This window comes from Labeo rohita, chromosome 22, assembly GCF_022985175.1.
Source record: "Labeo rohita strain BAU-BD-2019 chromosome 22, IGBB_LRoh.1.0, whole genome shotgun sequence".
Taxonomy (NCBI): Eukaryota; Metazoa; Chordata; class Actinopteri; order Cypriniformes; family Cyprinidae; genus Labeo; species Labeo rohita.
This window is the reverse complement of record NC_066890.1, coordinates 32,714,242-32,736,929: the sequence shown is the minus strand read 5'-3', so window position 1 is coordinate 32,736,929 and position 22,688 is coordinate 32,714,242. Positions and strand designations below refer to the sequence as shown.

General features: G+C 34.3%; 1 protein-coding gene across 2 annotated transcripts in view; it reads left to right on the top strand.

The window, feature by feature from the left end:
* The first annotated feature begins 222 nt into the window (after nt 1-222).
* si:dkey-121a11.3 (uncharacterized protein KIAA1614) overlaps nt 223-22,688 on the top strand; it is a 28,919-nt gene continuing 6,453 nt past the window's right edge. The window contains exons 1-9 of one of the 2 annotated variants that reach the window (XM_051094798.1): nt 223-485; nt 3,440-3,801; nt 9,462-10,373; nt 13,423-13,492; nt 15,360-15,500; nt 17,058-18,238; nt 20,108-20,255; nt 20,686-20,944; nt 21,057-21,181. In XM_051094798.1, the coding sequence (XP_050950755.1) occupies nt 9,497-10,373; nt 13,423-13,492; nt 15,360-15,500; nt 17,058-18,238; nt 20,108-20,255; nt 20,686-20,944; nt 21,057-21,181 (2,801 nt within the window). In that variant the 5' untranslated portion in view covers nt 223-485; nt 3,440-3,801; nt 9,462-9,496. The other variant, XM_051094797.1, reaches the window with a different exon arrangement.

The window sequence follows — 22,688 nt, the reverse complement described above, 5'->3', positions numbered from 1 at the left end:
ACTTCCAATGGACTGTTCTGAGAACAGATAGCCGGATGTAATCGTGTACTGTAACCTGCAGACAGTGTCCACTCGCACAGCTGGGATCGGCGCAGGTGACGTCACGAGTCGGTTGGCGCAGCTGAGCTCATTCCAGTGCTGGTTGCAATAATCTCATCCGAGCCTCATTCACTCATAATGGGGAGGCTCGTGGGGGCCAGATTGAAGTGATTTACGCAACAATGTCCCGCCAGTGGTTGGCTGTTGCGGATTTTGTTTTGTCTTAATCTTCGGGCAGATTAACCGACCAAACCAATTGTGTGCCTCCACGGGACTAATGTGTGGGGAGAACTTGTGAACTCAAAACACAGTCCCTGTAAACTTTGTCTAGATGAGAATATATAGCTCTGGAGGAAGTATAACAAATGTATTTGCTCTTTTGAAAAAGGATTTTTTTTGTGGATACTATGATAGTCAGCTACGTAATTGACATCAGTGGCTGACAGGTAAGCGCCTTAAATGTTTACATTAGTGTTTGTGCATTAAGTGAATTTTTGTTTTTACAGTATTCTGTAGATCTGCACATTTTAGAGTTTGTAATAGCTGTTAATCGGATATAAATGTAGCCAAATTAAAAACCAACAACAACAACAAAAAAACAAAACAAAACAACAATAACAACAAAAAACAGAATTTAAAGAAATCTTGCTTTTTATCACTTAAATATTGATTAAAAATGGTGAAAAATGTATTAAAATAGTATTCAATCATATATATTTACTATATTATTTATGATTATATTATACATTGATATTAATTAATAGTTCAAATGAAACATTTTATACATTTAAATTATATTATGATTAAAATGATTTCAAAATTCACTAGAATAGTAAAACAGATTAAGAACTATATTATATTATATTACATTACATTATATTATTTTATTATATTATATTATACAATGATTAAAAAGGATTTACTATTATATTTTACGTTAATATTAATTAACATTCAGCATTTTATTATATTATTAAAATGGTTTAAAATGTATTAAAATAGTATACAAAAACATATATTTATTATATTATTTATTATGATTATATATTGATATTAATTAATATTTAACACTTTATACATCTAAAATTGAATATTTATATTATACACTATATTACTTCTATATTATAATAAATAACATATTGATGTTAATACATAATTAATGTAAGTATCTAGAAAATATTATATATCATTTAAATGTGTTATTGCATATAAAACTGTATTTATACGATATGCTTAATTAAATTTCAATAGTTTCGACACTGTTGCATTATATTTTTTAATTGTCTACATTTTACAAAAAAATGACAAAATAAAACGAAATAAAAAATAATGAATAAATATACTTATTTGTTTACATTTAAAAAATTAAATTACAAAGATATCAGTAAAATCAATCAATTAATCAGTTAATCAATCAATCAACATTATATTATATTATGATTAAAAAATTATGATTAAAATTCTGTGTGAATATATATATATTTACACAGACAAACACACTCAATAACTATATTATTCATAGAAAAACACACATATATACACATTATATTTTACTATTTCTTATTATATTACATATTGATATTAATTCATATTTCATGTTTAAATGTGTATACATTTAACAATTTAATAATATATCGTTTATATTTCCTATTATTTATAATATATACTTAAACTTAAACAATAATTTAAATGTGTTATTGTATAAAGTATTTTACATTATATATCATATTTTGATTACATTATGATCATTTTTAATTGTTTACATTTTACAAAAACGTATTTAACAAAATATAATTAAATAAAAATAATATATTTATTTTACATAGAACTATAATATATGTGTGTGTGTGTTTGTGTGTATAATTTATTTGTATATTGTTTATATAATATACAATTTATATTATAAACAAAACTATGTTTTAGATTAAATTATATATCGATGTTAATAAATACTGTAATATTGAAAATATTTTTAATATACAATATTTATCTACTTTAAAACAAACAATTTAAATGTTACGGCATATAAAACTATAATTATTTATTTATTTTATATCATACACTATATTACATTTTAATTTTTACATTAAAAATGTGTGTGTATTTCATATTATTTGTACAATTTGCTTAACTAAATTTCAATAGTTTCAATGTTACTGTATAAACTATTTTATTTTATACAGTGTTGCATTATATTTTTTAATTTTCTACATTTTACAAAAAATGACAAAATAAAACTAAATAAAAAGTAAGGAATAAATATACTTTTAAATGTATTATAATATAATAAATATACATATTACGATATATATATATATATATATGTGTGTGTGTGTGTGTGTGTGTGTTTGTGCATATGTATATATATACACACACACTAAAATAAGCTATATACTATATTTTTCATAATAACTATATTATCCATAGAAAAACATATACATATATACACATTATATTTTACTATATTTTACTATTTCTTATATTACATACTGATATTCATTTATATTTTAGATTTAAAATTGTATACATTTAACAATTTATTAATATATAATTAATAATATATAATAATTTATATTTCACATTATTTATAATATATACGTAATTAAACCTCAATAATTTAAATGTGTTATTGTATAAAGTTTTTTCTATCATACACTATATTTTGATTTGACATTTTTAATTGTTTACATTTTACAAAAACTTATTAAACAAAATATAATTAAATAAAAATAAATATATTTATTTATTTTACATAGAACTATAATATATATATATATATATATATATATATATATATATATATACACACACAAACACATATACATATGTGTGTGTGTGTATAATTTATTTGTATATTGTTTATATAAAATACTATTTATATTATAAATGACACTACGTTTTAGATTAAATTAAATTATATATTGATTAGTTAATAAATACTGCAATATTGAATATCTTTTTAATATATAATATTTATCTACTTTAAAACAAACAATTTAAATGTTACGGCATATAAAACTATAATTATTAATAATTTATTTATATAATACACTATATTATATATATTTTTTTTTACATTTAAAATAATCTTTAACATTTTAAAATGAAATTTAAAAATATTAAAATAAATAAATAAACGTTCGTACGTCATCAGTTGGCCTTGGAAAACCTTCAGCTTCTCTTCATCCTCCTCCTCCTCCTCCTCTCTCCAGTTGTTGCACTGATTTGCACGTAATTACAAGGCGCGTGTGAGAGCGACAGGACGTTTCAAAACTCACATAATGACTTTTGCACAGATCTGCTCAAATGACCGCTCTTCTTCTCCCTGCAGGCCGGCAGGGCTGGGTCTGTGTCAGAGGAATGCACAAATAACAAGGCCTATTCATTTTTTGTCTTGCAGTTTATGCGTCCTTGGACCCAACTGTGCATGAAGTTCAAGACCCAGCCCACTGCTCTCTATCACAGCTGGCTCTGCTTCAGAACTGGCCTCAGATCAGCTCAGAGCGAGGAAAAATAATCACGCGTGACATGTCTAGGTTAATAAACATAAAGACGGGCACGAATCGGCGGGTGCGCGCTCACAATCAACAAAGGAAATTCCTTGGCAGCTGGAATATGCGCCTGGAGACTCGCGCACTTCCTCTCCTCAGCATTTAAGAATTCTTCCATCAATTTTCCACCCAAATTCAAGGATAGAATTACACCCCGCCTACCTGGGGGCGGGGCTACGCGGGCCGCTCCACCAATAGGAACGCTGCACAGGTCAGTCATTCTCAAAGGTGGTCACGACTGTCTCTATAGCAACGTAGCGATCTTTCAGTTATCAAGTTGTAGCTCGGTTTTACGGTTAGAGGAGTGAACGATAGCCGGTCCGTTCAAACGCAGCTGTTTAGTGGGCCAAATTTGAAGTGGGAGTGTGCCGAGCACACTTGAGCTGGCCAAAACAGCTGGAGAGAGAGAGGGAGTGTGTGAGGGAAGATTTGGGACGCTCAAAACTGAAAGCAAAGCAGAAACTACAGCAGGATGGGACTAAACTGGCCGCTTGTGTTTTTGCTGACTCGAAGATGATTTTATAAATCTTAAGATGAGTTTTCAAGTGGCTGCTGTGGAAGACAGACAGCAGACGGATGGAGGTAAGAGGTTTAAACAAGATGTTTATCACTAATGATGTGATTTACAGATTTACAGCTCTTTTAAAAGTTGTTGGTGCAGCTTTCACGACCACCTGTGTGTGATTGATCGCATTCGGATGGTATTTTGGTTTTGTTGACCCATGCCTCTGTTGGCTTCAGTGTTAAATAAATGTCGGAGGAGAGAATTGGTCCCGAGCGAGATGATTGTTTTCGTTTGTGGTTGGACACGGTGACCCCCGTGTGTCTGGGGTCGGTCACACCTGCAGCAGATGATGGGGGAAACCATGATTTTAGGCTGCAGAACTGTAGATGTTAAGTGAGACATCAAGAAAGCTTCATGTATGACTTTGACTTAGTCATTCCTCTGAAATGGACTCATTTCCTGTAGTTTTCTCAACACCAACAGATTGCACTGAAACACAGCACATGGAAAACACTGGAAATGTAAGCATTTCCAAGTTTTGAAGAGTCGTGGAAATGAACAAACTTCTAAAAAGACATGGGAAAACTCTTTTTAACTCTAAAGTGGTTCATTAGCTAGAAAGTGCCCTTTGTGAACACACTTTTATTTGTTTATTTAATTTAAAGTAGTCATGGAACATCATGGAAGCAAAGTGAATTTTATTTTTATAAGGTATTTGATTGGCTGAGAAACTATTTATTTATTTGAAAATATTGAACAAAATCAAGGATATTACTATAGTGAATATTTCCGTATTTGTTTGTTTAATGCTTGACTAAATAATTAAAGTGAATATTTCTACATTCTGTTTATTTTTATGCTTGGCTCTAACAGTCATTTAATTGGCTAGAAATTGTTCTTAGTGAGCGTAATTTATTTACATTAAAAAAAAAAAAAAAAATCATGGAATTTTCCATAGTTAATATTATCCATACTGGATTTCTACAGTTGCTAGAAATTGCTCTTTTTGAGTATGGTAATTTTTTCTATATAATATAATATGTAATAATGTTTTATTTTATTTTATTTAGTTTGATTTAACTTATGGAACACAATCATGGAATTTGTTTTATAGTGAATATTTCTACATTCTTATCAGAATTATTATGATTATAAGCTGTTCAGTTGCCTTGAAATTGCTCTTTGTGATCATATTTATTCATTATTTTAGAAGTTTTGGAACAAAATAGTTAAAGTGAATATTTCTACATTCTGTTTATTGTTATTGTCATGTCATTTAATTGGCTAGAAATGGTCTTTTGTGAGCATAATTAATTTGAATGTATTTATCATTTTGGAAATTGAACATTATATATTAATATACTATATATATATAATAGTTTAATTATAAATATTAATTATGTGTGTGTGTGTGTGTGTGTGTATATATATATATATATATATAATAACTATATAACATTATGATCATTTTTGTTTACATTTACATAATTGTTTACATAAATGTTTACATTAAAAAATACCAAAAATAATACAAATATTTATTTCACAACATTAACTACATATATAACTTATGTATATTTTAGACAATTTATATAATCTATACTATTTATACTATTAATATTATAAACTACATTACATTTCACATTATATTAAACTATATGTTGATGTTAATATATAATTCATGTAATATTTATAATTTATATTTTTAATATATAATATTTTAAAACAATTTAAATGTTATTATTTACTGTTTATAATTTATTTTATATCATACACTGTATTACATTATTACATGTAAAATAATTGTTTACATTTCAAAATTACAAAAAATTAAAATAAATCAATCAAAATATTATAATATGATTAAAATGGTTTAAGAATGATTTAAATAGTATATATATATATATATATATATATATATATATATAGCTCTAGTTATCTATCTTATTTTTATTTTATTTAAGAAACTCATGGAACAAAATCATGGATTTTTTTTTTTATAGTGAATTTTTATATATTCTATTTATAATTATTATGATTACAAGTTATTTAATTGACTAGAAATTGCCCTTTTAGGGCATGTTTATTTTATTATTTATAAAAAAAACCATGAGGGGAACAGAAAGTTGTAGATATTTCTACATGCAATTTACTTTCTAGTCTTGACTTTAAAAGGTATTCAGTTGGCTAGAATTGCTCTTTGTGAGCATAATAATTGTAAATATAATAATAATAAATAAAATCATGACCAGAATGTCTGGGAATTCTTACAAAAAAATCATTTTATACCTTTTTGGCCATCATTGGTTGGTTCTTATCCAAAACATACTGTCTTTCTTTCTGCCTTTGAAAATTACAAGGTCGTCAGTCAAATATGTTGCCGTCTCCGGTCATCGAACAACTAGATTTTGTTGTAACTAGCAGCCTGAATGCTTTAATCATATTTGTGAAGGTTCATTTATAAAGTATGGCCTTTCTTGAAATTTTGGAAATTGTTTGTTAATATTTTAAAAGCCAAATAAGTGATTAAAATGGTTTATATATTTATCTTTCTTATCTTGTGTGTGTGTGTGTGTTCAGACCGAATAACGTCTGTGTATCCAAGCGTGAAGTACCTGGAGCACCAGGAGGGTGTCCTAATTAAGAGAGGACCAATTAAATCAAATTAATCTCCCAGAAAACTCACTCGTTTGTGAACTTACTAAGAAAACTTGCACTTCTATTTCTGGTCCTAAAAATAATGGCTGTCAGATGCTAAGTATACAGCATGACCTAACTGCACCGTAGTTTATTAATTAAAAGTTAAAAGCATTCAGATGTCAGTTTGACTACATTGTGTTTTCATTAAATGATGATTGGAGGTTTAAAAGCAGGGTAGCGCTTTTAAGCCGAAAGCTAAAAGGAGGATAATGTGTCACCAAGCCCTACATTATTCGCAGAACAGGTTAGTGTGTTGCATTTGTTCCTGGCGAAACTATTTGTTCTACATCAGTGGCGTTAGTTAGTACAGAACTTACATGTTACACTAAAATATGCATCATTATGTTTCCTCTGCCTTGGGAAAATCCAGTTTTAATGCCACAATGACATACTAGCAGTTGCTTGCAACTAAAAGACATTTTTCAGATTCTGTGGTCAAGCCTTAGCCAAAGCTGTTTGGAAAGAATGACAGATGCAAAGTCTTTTTGTCCACGAAAAGTGATTCGTCAAAAATTTACTTTCCTGGTCTGAGGACAGTTAAAACCTCTGTGGTTACTAACGGCCTCAAAAAGACAGTTTAAAATGCCAAATACAGTATATCACGCAGCAAGTGATAATGGCTAATGAAGGCCTGTTTGCACACAAGTATTTGCCTCAATTCATGTTAAATGTCACTCAAAAATGCTAAATCTATCACTAAAATTCACTAGAAGACTGAAAAAGTCTTATTTTTAATGAACAATAGTATAGTGAATAATTCTATACACTATTTATTTATATTCTTGACTCTTATGGTTGATTTAATATGGTAGAAATCACTTTTAGTACTCAACTCTAAGATATTTGATGGGATAGGATTTATTTTATTTATTTATTCACTTATCATTGATCAAATTCTTATAGCGAAGATTTCTATATTCTGTTTTTATACTTGACACTAAAAAGTATTTAATTGGCTAGAAATTGTTCTTTTGTTAGCATAATAATTGTATTTATTTACAAAAGGAAGGAAAAAATGGAAATTTCTATAGTTAATATTTCTACTGTATATTCTGTTTATTTTTATGCTTGACTCTGAGGTATTTCATTGGCTAAAAATTACCCTTTGGAAGCATAACCCTCATATAAAAAATGTATGATTTTTATCGTTATTATTTCTTTTAATATTTCTGGCTAATGAAGGCCTGTTTGCACACAAGTATATCCCTCCAATTATGTTACGTCACTCAAAAATGCAAATTCTTTGCACTGTCTTTTTTTTTTAAATAAATATTTGTGTTTTGTTTTTTAGTTAAAAATATGTAGAAATCATAAAAAGTAAAAAAGAAAAATATTGTTTCTTAAGTGTATTTGTTTTTTCACATTTTTTCACGTTTTTCAATCTTTTTTTTTCACATTTTAATGATAAATGTTAAAAAAGAGCAAATAGACAAAATACATTCATATTTTAAAAAATGAAAGCAATTTATAAATAAATACAAATACAGTAATTTAAAGTTTTGCAGATAAAAATAAAAGCTGAAGATTAAAATAAAAAAAATAAAAAAAAGTTTTAAACAGATCAGTAATTCATAATTTATCCAATCAACATGCAGTAAGAAAAACAATAATTTGAATTAATAAATATGCATCAGTAAAAAGTTTTTAAATGTTTTTTAAAGAAGTATGCTCTTCTGCTCACCAAGCCTGCATTTATTTGATCCAAAATACAGCAAAAACAGTCAAATATTGAAATATTTTTACAATTTAAAACAACTGTTTTCTATATGAATATATTTTAAAATGTAATTTATTCCTGTGATTTCAAAGCTGAATTTTTAGCATAATTACTCCAGTCACATGATCCTTCAGATATCATTCTAATATTCTGATTTGGTGCTCAAAAACATTTATTATAATTACTATTATTATGATGGAAACAGCTGAGTAGAATTTTTTTAGGTTTCTTTGATGAATAGAAAGTTCAGAACAAAACTGATCTGAAAAATTTTAATCCCAAAAATCTGAAGACTGGAGTAATGATGCTGAAAATTTAGCTTCGATCACAGGAATAAATTACATTTTAAAATATATTCAACTACAAGTCAGTTGTTTTAAATAGTAAAAATATTACAATATTACTGTTTTTGCTCTATTTTGTATCAAATAAATGCAGGCTTGGTGAGAGAAGAGACATCTTTAAAAATCTTACTGTTCAAAAACTTTTGAGTGGCTGTGTGCTTTCTCTTAATATTTTATCCAGTGTTGTAGTGATAATTCTCAAATAAGTAATAAAACCTGTAGGGCTTTTATTATATAAAAGACTTATTTAATAAACAATCATGTAAACACTTATGTAAACACTGGTTTTCATTTAAAAACCATGTGTATGCACAAATTTGTTCGTGAAATCTGCGTATGAGTATTTTCATGAACAAACTATGATTTACTGAAAACGTTTTAAAAGCTAGCTATGAGAGGTTGTGTGGAAAGCCCTTATATGGAGATGGTTTAGGCATGTTTTATGCAAATTGTTCATTTAGATTATTCCAAATTCATTAAAATTACAGTGAAGTTAAGAACAAATGTACATGAGCAGGAACTGTTTTCATGAGAAGTTCCCCTGTGTGTACAAATACGAATTTAATAGTTAATGACACCCAGCTTGTTTCTTTCCATCCCCTCAGCCACTATAATGCTCCACTGACTCTCTGATTCGACCATGGAGGACGCAGTGACCTCTGAGGATGCTGAACCCCTGCCTGCCGCCTCCCGAAACACTGACATCCACCTTGGGGAGCCAGAGGACGAATGTCCTTCCAGCACCAGCCCGGAGCCCAGCTCCCCGTCCTCGCCTTCTAATCAGCAAACTCAAGGCTCTGCCGTATCAGCGCTGCAGTCCAAGGTCAAAGCTCTCTCAGAGTGCAGAGTTGTTTGGAAAGAACCAAGAAGCAAGGACCAGGACAAGCAAGTGGTTCCCGGGACCTTCATGCTGGGATACGCCCTCACGGACGCTTGGGGCTCCAGCAGCAGCGATGAAGACGGGGAACCTCGCAAACCCCTGATGTTCCTCGCAGGAGACCACAAGCCTCAGGCAGAACTCGAGTATGATTCCGGATCTTCCGAAGCCTTGCTGGCAATTCCACGCGGCCTTGGAGAAGGAGCAAGTGTGGAGAACCTCTCGAATGATGCTCAACAGGATGCTTCTCCGTCTACTAAACCATGGATGCCACCAAAGTATTTCTGGAGGTCCATCAGACCAGAGATGCCGGTTCTAAACGGGAACATTCCTGTGGGGAAAGATGGAGCAAATGGAGGAACTTTGGGACACAAAATGGGCCACAAGTTTCCAAGGGAACTTCAAAGGTCTGATAGCCTGGAGAGTCACCTACGCAGGTACAACCACGGTGAGGTGGCACAATGTGGACTTTGGCGGGCCGACAGCTTGGAAAGCATGTGCAGCAGTGGAAGCTCGCTGTCCCTGGCCGAGAGAGTTGAGATGAACCGTGGTCTTCTCAAACAGATGCTGCAGAAAGCCCAGAACAAAGACCATGTGCCAGGACAGAGGACAGAGGACCAGATGCACATTGGTGGTAGAGGTAAGGAGATCCGTTATAGTGAGTAATTCACATGACACTTCATGTCGTTCCAAACCTGTAAGACCTTTGTTCATCTTCAGAACACAAGTGAAGATATTTCTGATATAATTTGAGAGCTTTCTGACTTTAACTGACACATTCAAGACCCAGAAAGGTAGTAAGAACATTGCTAAAATAGTCCATCGGACATCAGTGGTTCAACCTTGTGTGCAAAATGTGGGCAAAGACAACAAAAATAATGATTTTATTCAACAGTTTCAATTAAGAACCCGTGTATTTCGAACTCAGTTTGAAATTGGCCATTTTGTTTCCGGAAGCTGAGATGTAATCAGCTTTATCTGATGTAACGTAATGTACAATATAAAGCGTAGCAGCACTAATCCGAGGTTATCAGACAGGTGTTAAATGCCGTTAGCACATGTCTGATGAGATGGCATTGTCTCCTTTAACACTTTTAAGGATTACACGCAACGGACGCACATGACCTCCCTAATGAAGCAGAGGTCATATAGATGAGAGAGCTGGATAATCCAGATATGAGGAGACAGAAGGATAAGAATGAGAAGTACACTGATTAAAACAACTCAGAGTTACAGTGATAAAGACTGGGAGATGACAGAGACAGTTTGTTCGCTTGTTTTCTTTTTTTACTTTTGTAGCACCAGATGTTGACACAAATACGATGACCTTGTCATTTCAAGTGAGATAAAAAACTGGCTTTTAGCCGTCGGGCAAACACAGCTTACTGAACTTGAAGTAGATGCTGTAGTAGTGAAATTTTGGATGGTGTAAAGTTTTGGTCATGGCGGGAAGCATACATATGCATACATATGAATGGGCCATTCTACAGAATTGGTGCAAACTGCTGTCCCGCAACCAAAAAACACATTTAAAAAGCAACTGGGAGGTGGCTGTCCCGAACCCGATTTTAACTACACCCCTACATTTATGATCAGGAATTATTCCTGTGTCCCTCCCTCTCATAGCTACAAGGTGTGAGTAGATAGGTCTAATCATTTTGAGGCAAATGTGTTCAAAAGTCTGAAAAATCCATGTGGTTTAACTTTGAGGAACATCACTACTGAAAATATTTTTTCTGCTATTAAGCACACTTATTTGGGAGTTATTTCAGAACATTTAGTTTTTATATGTGTACAACTGTTCAGAACTGTGCTAGCTAAACGTGCTGATTAGCATCTTTGAGCTAGGTTCAAAAGTTTCTAAAATAGTCACGACCGAAACATTTGGTGGAGTTTCGGTAGTCACATCTTTGGTTTTTGGGTGTTATCCCACAAAATTGTCACTACCGAAACATTCACGACTGAAACATTTTGTGGAGTTTCGGAAATGACGTATTTGGTTTTAGGGTGTTAGCCCACAAAACTGTCACTACCAAAACAGTCAAGACCAAACTTTTGGTGAAATTTCGGTAGTGACATCATTGATTTTTTTGGGTGTTATCTCATAAAATTGTCACTACCGTAACCGTCACAACCAAAACATTTGGTGGAGTTTTGGTAGTGACATCTTTATTTTTGGGCGTTATTCCCACAAAATTGTCACTAACGAACATTTGCTGGAGTTTCGGTAGTGACATCTTTGTTTTTTGGGTGTTATCCCACAAAATTGTCACTACCATAACAGTCATGACCAAACAATTGGTGAAATTTTGGTAGTGACATCGTTGGGTTTTTTTTGGGTGTTATCCCATAAAACTGTCACTAGTGTAACTGTCACTGCCAAAACATTTGGTGGAGTTTCGGTAGTGACATAGATTTTTTGGGTGTTATCCCATAGAACTGTCACTACCGTAACCGTCATGGATGAAACATTTGGTGGCGCTTCGATAGTGACATCTTTGTTTTTTGGGGTGTTATCCCATAAAATTGTCACTACTGTAACTGTCACAACCAAACATTTGGTGAAATTTCGGTAGTGACATCATTGTTTTTTTGGGTGTTATCTCATGACATTGTTACTTACTGTAACCGTTATGGCCGAAACATTTGGTGGAGTTTCGGCGGTGACACCTTTGTTTTTTGTTTTTTTTTGTTATCCCACAAAATTGTCAGTACCGAAGCAGTCACTACCAAAACATGTCATCATTGTTTTGGTAGTGACAAAAGGGAACACATAATCCTCATATTTGGGGGAAATAAACAAAATTTTGGTACAGTTATGCAAATTCTTAGTATTTTAGTATGTTTTAGTATATGAGTTAAAATTCTGTAATGTGATGTAGTTACTATCAAAAATGTGCAGTCACTACCGAAACATGGGACGTTTTGTCAAAAATAAAGTATACTGAATTATCAACTAAGATACATACATACATGAATACAATTTTTTTCCAAGACATTTTTTTCCAAGACATTTCCAGCTCTGACCAATTCTGTAGAATGTCCCATATACCAGGGGCGTTTCCTCCAAAGAGGCAAGGGAGGCAGTGCCTCCTCATAATATTGAATAAGAAAACAACTAGTAGTACAAAAATAAGACAATGCAAATATTACAAAAAACAACTTTAAAAAGTGTATAAATCACAAGTTACACTGGGAGTCCGAGTCTCTCTCGCCTCCCCTGAGCCCATTAAGTTTTAACAGACATCACCCCAGAAAAAGTGCAGTGGGTATGTTGGGGGGTAATTGAGAATAAATGGGGGAAAGTCACATAAAACCAGCATGATTGGATATGACTGGTTATGATCAGCTCCGATTGGTTCATGCGATAAATCCCACCTCGTGTTTATGTGCATTCCGTTTTTGGGAGTCTGAATAAAAAATATAATGGTGTTAATGGGAAGACTAGTTTAAAAAAGTAAGTAAACAACTCACACACTTAGGTATACAGTACCCACTTTGTTACATCAAAATAAGACTTAAAATGGCATGAAAACATGATCTGTGAGAGTTTTTAGTGAGCAATCAGCTGGGTAAAATTTAAAGTAAATCAATATTTATGTTTAATAAAATATTTATATTTGATATATATTTAATATTAAGTCAGTAATAATCCTGCCCTCTGAATGTCTCTGTATCTGTTTCTAAAGGAATCAGTGGCCTGAATGACAGTGATTGGGATTCTGGGATATCGCTCCAAGGTAGTGAACACAGCCAAAGGTGGGCAGCACAGATTGATGCTCTCACATTACTCTCTCACACACACAGCATGTGTATTTAATTTCTCAGAAATGTATTATTTCAGCGTCCTGAGACTCTCAAGAGTAGTGGTTAATCATGTCTCAATGTTGAACGTACAAAAAAAGTGGAACGTGAGCTCAGGAGAAAACAGCTGCTGATGCTTTTCATAAGCTGAGGAACGAGATCATATCATTGGCTCTTCCTGCCTCTCCTTATAACTCCACCTAAGACTTGTATAACAAAGGAAATAGCTGAGCTCTGTTCTTCAAACTAATAAAGATGCCACAAATTCTTACAGAGAGAGAGAAAAAAAAAAACATGGGTAACTATCAGGAAATTTGTTTCAAATTTCAGAAAGATTTTCCAAACTAATAAAGATGCCACAAATTCTTAAAAAAAAAAGAAAGTGGGTCATTGTCAGGGAATGTGTTTAATATTTTAGGAAGTTCTATTTATTTATTTAAAAATCTATATAAAAAAAAAATAATATTGTCTTTATAAGAAACTCAAGAAACTGTGGGCAAAAGATTTCACTCATGTTGACATGTATGAAATATTATTTTTAACATAACCATGTCAACATAGCTGTGTTCAAAATATTTTTTCAACATAATAGGAAAAAAACATGTAGAATGTAGAATTAAAAAAAAAAGTATTCTATAAAAAATATATTTTTTTAAAAGTTAAAAATTCTTAAAAAAAGTTAAAAAATAAAAAAATAAATATTATATCCATGATTTCGTTGAATAAATAAATAAATACATTATTAGTTATTTAGTGACAGACAGATGTCACAGAACTTGGCTGTATTAACAAACATTAATTTTTAAAAATTATTGTTATTATTTACATCACACACTAACTGAATGTTACATTTCCTTTCCATTTTATCAATAGTAAGTCATAAGGTATTCTGGTTCCTGAAAATGACACATTCATTCTGATTTATGATGGTTTTCATAAACCTTTTTATGGTTTAATATTTTTAATAAATTAGTGTACTTTCTGTATTTAGTTTTAAAAATCCTTTGAATAAATAATCCATAATTTTCAAATCCAAGGATATTTTTGTTAGCAACAGAACGACTACAGACTCTGCCTAATAATTTCAATAAACAAACAATTTATTTCTCTTTTACATTACACACATAAAGATAGTTAAAATGGTTAAATAATAAGTAAATAAAGTTCCAAGAATGACCCATACATTCTTTTTTATGATGGCTCATCAGCAGTTTTATGGTTTTATTTTTTCAAAAATTAGTGTATTTTGTTTTAGAAATCCTTTAAATTAAATATAAAAAAGCATATAAATAAAAATTAAACAAACAAACAAACAAAATTACTAAACAGTATATCCACGTTTTTGCTTAGAATTAAAAATAAATGAGCGAATTAGTGACAGAAAGATTGAAAATTTGATGAAAAACAAATTATTTATTTTTTATTATTATGAAAAAATATATATTTTACATTATACATTAAACAGAGTTAAAGTTATTAAGTAACGAAACTAAGTTCAGCTTCCTTCCTTCCTGAATAATATCACTATTAAGTCCTAAGGTATAGTGGTTCCTCAGAATGACTCATGAATTCAGATTTATGAAGTACTTTTATGTCTTGATATCGCCATATTCCTATTTCAGACTAATATTCAAGCCTTTGATCATGTAAACATATGCATAAGCCCTAGCGCATCATAATCAGGTACAAACCCCACACACACTCAACGTCCGTCAGCCTAATTAGTGATGACGGCCTGCTTCACTTAATCCCCCCCCTCCACTCCGCACAGGAGCTGACGTGTTTCTTTCTCTGTGTCTCTCTCTCTCTGGCCGGCCCACAGGGCCTTTGTGTTGGGCGACGACCTTCCGCTGAGCCCTCGCCACGAGCAGGCCAAACGACTGCTGGAGAGAGCGCGTATGAAGGCCCGGTCCAACCCTCTCAAAGCCGACCACACCATCCTACCCGTCCAGAGGGACAACCCGTAAGTTTTCCCAGTGTTTTTCTCTCTAGTCCTCGGGCTGTTGAGGTTTCTGTTGGGGGGGTTGGGGTTTTGAGGCTTAGGCATTATGGGAAGGGAGGGTGACTACACGGCTCTCTTCATATCAAAACAAGGAAACCTACGCCTGCTCACTCTTGAGAATTTGTGAGGGGGATGTAGATGTTGTATTATTTGGAGCTGGACTGAATAGGCTCTTGCTCTATTTGGAGATGGGGTGCTGATAAAAGGGAAGGGGGGAAGTGTTTGGCAAATCTCTTTTCAGAAGCAACAGGTGCTGTTTTCTATTTCAGTGTGGGCAGTGTGGCATTATATGGACCATAAAATAGGTTGTATCTTCTATGTATTTGTATGAGACCGATATACAAGTGTTACAGAATAACTCTAGTATCAAATAAACAAAGATGACCATTCAGAAGCTAATGGTAGTCCGAATTTAAACGTCTAAACTAAGTATATTAGCGTCCTCCTCCATACTCTTCTGTTATATAAGACTACCTGAATTATACAACATGTACACACGGCCGGTGCCTCTAAATCCCACTTCCCCGTCCAGCGCTCTGTTCTCTACCTCAGCACTTTCACACAAAGACAGATGGGCGAGCCGCCCCAAACGCCTGTCTCCTTGTTTGGTATGAAGACAAGCGGTGTGCATTGCATGGCAGCATCCGGAACAGATTAGGGCAATTTTAAACATCACAACAAAACCTAAAATGCACTGAGAAAAGAGAAAAAATATATGTAAAAAATATTTTAAGAAATATATGTAAAGTAATATTTTAAAAAATGAATTAAATAAAAAATAATATTTAATAAATAATGTATACAATTTTTTTATTAAATTAAATTAAATTAAATGTTCAGGCTTGGTTTAAAAAATAATTAGTGAATGAGTGACTGATGGATTAAAATTCTCCCTTTTTATTTAAACAGGCGTTTTGATGAAATTGCGCCATGGATATAATGCACCGCTACACCTGTCATGTCTGCCAGCTGTTACTTTCCTTTTCCCTAATTCCCTTCCTGCTTTCTTCCTTAGGGGGAAAATAGCTCAGTGATGTTGAATGCACTTCTGTCAGCTTGCTCGGGTTAAACTTAACACTTAACTGCCTCTTGAGATTGACTGTTTAAGACAAACTCACAGCTGTATAAAGTCCCATAAGTTTCAGAACAGTGCACAAAGCTTAATGGGCATAAAAAGTCCCAGTGCACAATAATACACCTGTAGATTATTATTCCGGCACTTCTACATCTTAGCAAGCAGGGATGTTGAAAGGTGTTAGTTTTGGTTTTCTCATGATTAACAAAGAGCTGATGATATCAAAATGCCTGCCATGCTGAAGACAACCTTCCTTAAAGGAGTAAAAAAAACATGTCAGGAATGTGCACAGAGGAGCCAAAGCAGAGGGAAATTTTTCCTCAGGAATTCGCCCATGTCTCCGTGCTGAGAGATAGTCTGCCGGCCACATTGGCATGCATCCGTTTTGCGTATCTCAGTGCTTAGGAATGCAACTAATTTCATATATGTCCATGTGTGTACAGGGAGCTGTTGTCCTGGGTTGGTGTACCCTTACACCAGGCTCCTCTTGCGGGGAAGGAGGGCGTGGCGGTGGTCTCCGGAAACCTTAGTGACTCTTCCAGTGGTGACTCGGCAGGTGGAACCCGTCGGAGACACGGGCAGTCCCCTACGCGTGTACGTTTTGAAGACGAATCGGAGAAGGACGCTGAGGTGCGGTACCTGGAGCGGCTACGCCAGCGGCGCAGGGCTGGAGAAAGAGCACAAGGGCTGCTGGTGTCCAAACCCACCTTGTCGTCTTACATCAATGGACAGGCAGAGACAGGACATGGCTCGAATGATTCAGCATTTTGGAAGACAAAAGCCAAGAAGAGTTTATTGAACGGCAAAGGTTCGGAGACAGCAAACAGGCAGTGCAACTCTTGTGGGACCTTTCTAAATGAACCCCACGGGCCTAGCTTGAACTCAAATACTCTATCCTTACCTAATGGGGAAGTTGAAGGGAAGAAGATACCATGTTGGGTTGCTCCAACCCTTCCTAACCGGCTTGTCCGGATCGAACAAATTAAGGAGACATACATTGGGACGAGTCCTGCTATTGTCCACAGCGATGGAACACACTGCAGTCCAGCGGATAACGTAAGCGGCAGAGGAACATTCCAGAAGTTAAAGAAGAAGGTCCGGAAGCAAGAGAGCAAGCAGGAACCCTTGTATGTCAATGGCCTGAGGGCTCCGACACCTCCGGACTGCAATGGTGGAACTCAAATGTGTCTCTCGAATGGACTAACATTGCCACTCAACCCCTATGCCACTGATCCACTTGGACAGAGAATCCCAGCCACATGCAGTCCCACATCCAGTAAGGGTCCTGTGGCACCTCCATTGCCCCCCAAAGGAGAACCATCCAGCTCCCACCTTCCTCACCCAACCCCTCCACCCCTCCAACCAAAAAAATCAGCCCTGAAATCAAGCTCAAAGAATCGCTCTAATGGTCAGCGGACCGTCACACTCATATCTTCGCCAGAGTACCATCTGGATTCCACAGAGGCAGGGGGCGCTGTGGAGAGTTGTCCTCAGGAACACGCTTCCTCTGGACTGGGTTATTGGGAGGACAGATCTGCAATGGTCATCCCTGGACCCATACTCAGGACGAGCCCAGTTCTGTGTGCTCGAAACTCACCCATACAAGGGGAAGAAAGGCTAACAGGTTAGTTTAACTACATGGCCTAATAGCAGTAGTCACTAAGCAGGGGTCTTGGAGAGTCCAGCGGAGTTTAGCTGCAACCTTAATTAAACACACCTGAACCAGCTAATCAAGGTCTATACATGTTAGAAACTTCCAGGCAGGTGTGTTGAGGCAAGTTAGAGTTAAACTCTGCAGGACAGTGGCCCTCCAGCAAGAGTTTGGAGGCCCCTGATCCAAAGCAACTTAACATACCCCAGGGATGTCCAAACCTGTTCATGAAGGGCCGGTGTCCTGCAGAGTTTAGCTCCATCTTACCCTGAAGTCCAACACACTAGCAAGTAAGCCTAAAAGATTAACTGATTCAGGCTTGTTTAATTAGGATTAAAGCTAGACCGGGGGACTCCAACCCTGCTCCTGGGGAGCTACTGTCCTGCAGATTTCAGATCCAACCTCAGTCAGGCACACCTGAACCAACTAATCAAGGTGTTCAGGGCTACTTGAACATTGGAGCAAGGTTGGAACTAAAGTCTGCAGGAAGGTAGCTCTCCAGGAGCAGGGTTAGGCCTTGTCCCAAATGGCACCCTAAACCACACTTTTGTGACGTAATGGCACTTTGACTGTCGGGTAGAAGTCTGCTTGGAGCTCGCACCAGTGCGGGCTCGGCAGAAGTGTGTATCGAGGGCGCATAATGGCCACAAAAGGGGGTGCTCGCAAGCACCCTTTTGAATGCTAAAATAACGAATGGGACACCCTACCATCTCGTGGACTTAACAGACACGTGCACGTGGCAGCCATTGTAAGTCCGTAAGACCGCAAATGCTCATGAAGTGTTTCATTTAGAACAGGGCCTTAGAGATCCCTGTTGTACGGAGAGAATCGCCCTAAAACAGGGGTCTTCACACTCGGTCCTGGAAGGCTGGTGTCCTGCGGAGTTTAACTCCAACCCCAAACAGACACACCTGATCCAGCTAATCAAGGTTTTACTAGGCATACTAGAAACTTCCAGGCAGGTGTGCTGAGGCAAGTTGGAGCTAGGACAGAGGACAGAGTTTGGAGACCCCTGCTCTAAAAAACATTGGCAAGTGCTTAGATTAGGGCTCTCCAAACTCGGTCCTGGAGGGCCTGTGTCCTACAGAGTTTAGCTCCAACTTGCCTCAACACACCTGACTGGAAGTTTCTAGCATGGCTAGTAAGACCTCGATTAGCTGGTTCAGGTGTGTTCAGGGTTGGAACTAAACTCTGCAGTACACCGGCCTTCCAGAACTGAGTTTGGAGACCTCTTGCCTAGATTAAGAGCACAGTGGTGATCACCCTTTCACTCAAACCAGCAACCTTCTGGTTACTAGCACTGAGCTTTAGTCACTTAGCTAAAAATGAGTGTTTCAGGAAGATATTCCATGGCACAAAGTCTGCAATTTTTAAAGCACTACTTGGACTAGCAGTTGTTGTGTCCACATTTTTAATTCATAATTGAGCAGACTGCAAAGGATCAAGCTAATATTTAGCACTGTGAAGGTTAGATTTCAAATGCACGCTTACGTAATCTAATTTAAAAATTAATCAAAGCCCTTCCCAGAATCAAGCGGCAATTCCAGGTAGACCTGTGAGCCCTGCTCCAGTCAGCAAGGTGACACCTTCGGGTGAGCATGTGCGCTTCTCTTCACTTGGGATTGCTCAGATCAGCAGATCCACACTGTCCTGTCAGAGTAATCCCACAGCGGGCCAGTTGCTAGTGAGATCAGCAGCTACTCTCTGCCAGTCTTTTTCCATCTCCTTCAAAGATGTTCCGTCATATCTGACGTAGACTGGAAAAACATTTCACAATTTACAATAGGATCTTTTATCCATTATCCTATAATAAGCACAGCAACATTTTTCATTCTTCCTTAGATGTGGAACAGCCCCAGAGTACAGGACAGCTGGGATCTGATGCAACATCCAGCAGTGCTGAATCAACCCAGACTCGTCTCAATGACGGACACGTCAGAGGGCCAATCAGACCAGTGCATCACAGGGCAACTAGCCCAAACTTTTCACAGTGAGTAAAGAGGGAAAAAGAGAGGATGGAAATAATGAATATGCTATGTTTGTACCCACAGCTACCTCCCTTTTCCGCAACCCCCCACAGCCCCCTTTTTTTTGGGTTAGGGCTTTAACAAACCAGATTTTACTTTACTAAATTGTTCAATCCTTTCTCCGAACAATATAATTTGCGGGGCCACAATCATACGGATTGCTTTGGCACTTAAGGCTCAAAGTAGGTCAGGGGAGATGTGGGCCAGGCTTCCTTTTGACTGCATGTTTTATATTACAACACTGCCACCTACTGAGTGAGAACTACAACTGCGTAAACCTTTGTACTGATGTCAGAAAATCAACATTGCAAAAAAAACCCTGAATAAAATGTTGAGATTAAAATAGCAAAAAACATACTGAAATAACCTTTTATGACTCACCCTGTGTTTTAGAGTTGGGACGGATGCAGAGCATCGGGAGGGTCGACCCAAACTTTCCCTGCGGCGGTTCTTCTCCGCCATGGGGTTAAACAGTGTAGGGTTGCTGGGAAAAGGACGATCCAGCAGCATGGATCAGCTCAGCCTGCAACCCAAACCCAACTCAAACCCAAATCAAAACACTCGGCCGACCTCACCCTCCACCTCCCCTAGCCCCACACACAGACACGACCACCAGCTGAAGAAAGCCCCCTCATTGCAGACTATCCGTCTGGTTAGCATCTGTAATATAATATCAAACTTCAGATGTTCTGCAAAAAACATATGTAATCATTCAAGGTGATCATTCAGAGAGCAGTGCTGACTGTATCATTTCTCACCACTAGGGGTCTCCCTTTCTCCAGCTGAGGAGATCTTCATCGGCTCAAAACCTGCAAATCCCCAGAAAGAAAACAGACCGTTCCTCTGCATACACTCCGGGAGAACAGCCCTGTAGTCCTGTATTAACCAGGTACAGTTTCAACACAAACAAATAAATAACTAATATGATGCATCACTTCAAATTACACCAAACAATATATTATAATATAATTTAATACATTTTAAAAAAGCAATTGTTGTATTGACATTTATTTTCATTAATTTAAGTTAATTTTTGAGTCATGATTTTTTTTAGGGTTACATTATCTGACCTTATGTATATTATAAAACATTACATACTATTAAATATATCTATTATTATTATTATTATTATATTTTATAGGTATTCCTTTTGTATTTTATATGTACTTTATAATTCGTATTCAATTTAATTTCTAATGCATTATTACATACTGTTAAATACATGTATTTATTATTACTATATTTAATATGTATTAATGTATATACATAGAAGCATATATAGCATTTACAGCAAGTATCAGAAATGTTTTAAAATGTTCACTTTTTTTTACTAATATTTTTGAGATATAAATATTACAATTTTCAGACTATATTATATATATTACATATTTACATATATAATACATTTAAATTAATATTAAAATATATTATATATTATTTATCTATTATTACAAAAAATGCTATACTTAATATTTAATATTTTATAATATATTTGATTTACAATTTCAGTGTATTAAAATATTTTTTTTAAATATATAAACTACAAGTATATATATATATATATATATCATTAATATTTTTTTAGGCTTACATTATCTGACTTAATATATATACACATTTGTTACAAATACATTTTATAACCAATATCAGAAATATTATTCATATTATACTACATTATTACATATTATTAAGTCTGTTTATAATTATTATTATTATTTAATATTTATTAATTTACATACATATACATATAAATATGTTATTAAATATATTTAATATTTACATATATACATAAATATTATAAATATAATTCTATAATAATCTAATAATGAAAAATAAATGCTTTACTTAATATATAAAAACATAAAATTTTAAATGTGTTAAATTATATATTTATAAATATATAATTATAATTAAATGTAAATATATTAATATAATTTAAAAGTATGTCATAAGACTTATTTATAATTTATACAATGTGTTATAATTTTTTTTAAAATATTTTTTACAAATATTGTCATTTTTGAGTCATGAATATTATGTTTTTATAGCTATATATATATATGCTATTAAATATATTTATATTATATAAAATATATATTTAAATAACTATATTAATATCCTTTTTTTAAATATCAGGATTTTAAAATAAAAAATAATGACAATTATGAATGTTTAAAGGGATAACGTCTGTTCTTCATGTCTCGTCATTGACCTATATCCAAATATCACAGTATTACTATCTGATACCATCTTTGTACTATGGTAACGCCACAGCACACACCACTTGATCTCAATAAATCTGTCTGTTTACCTCTTTGTAACCTTTTAGTGTTATGAACGATGGCAATTTGAAGCATGACATGTTCTGCGGAGCATGCATCATGTTCCTGTAATGT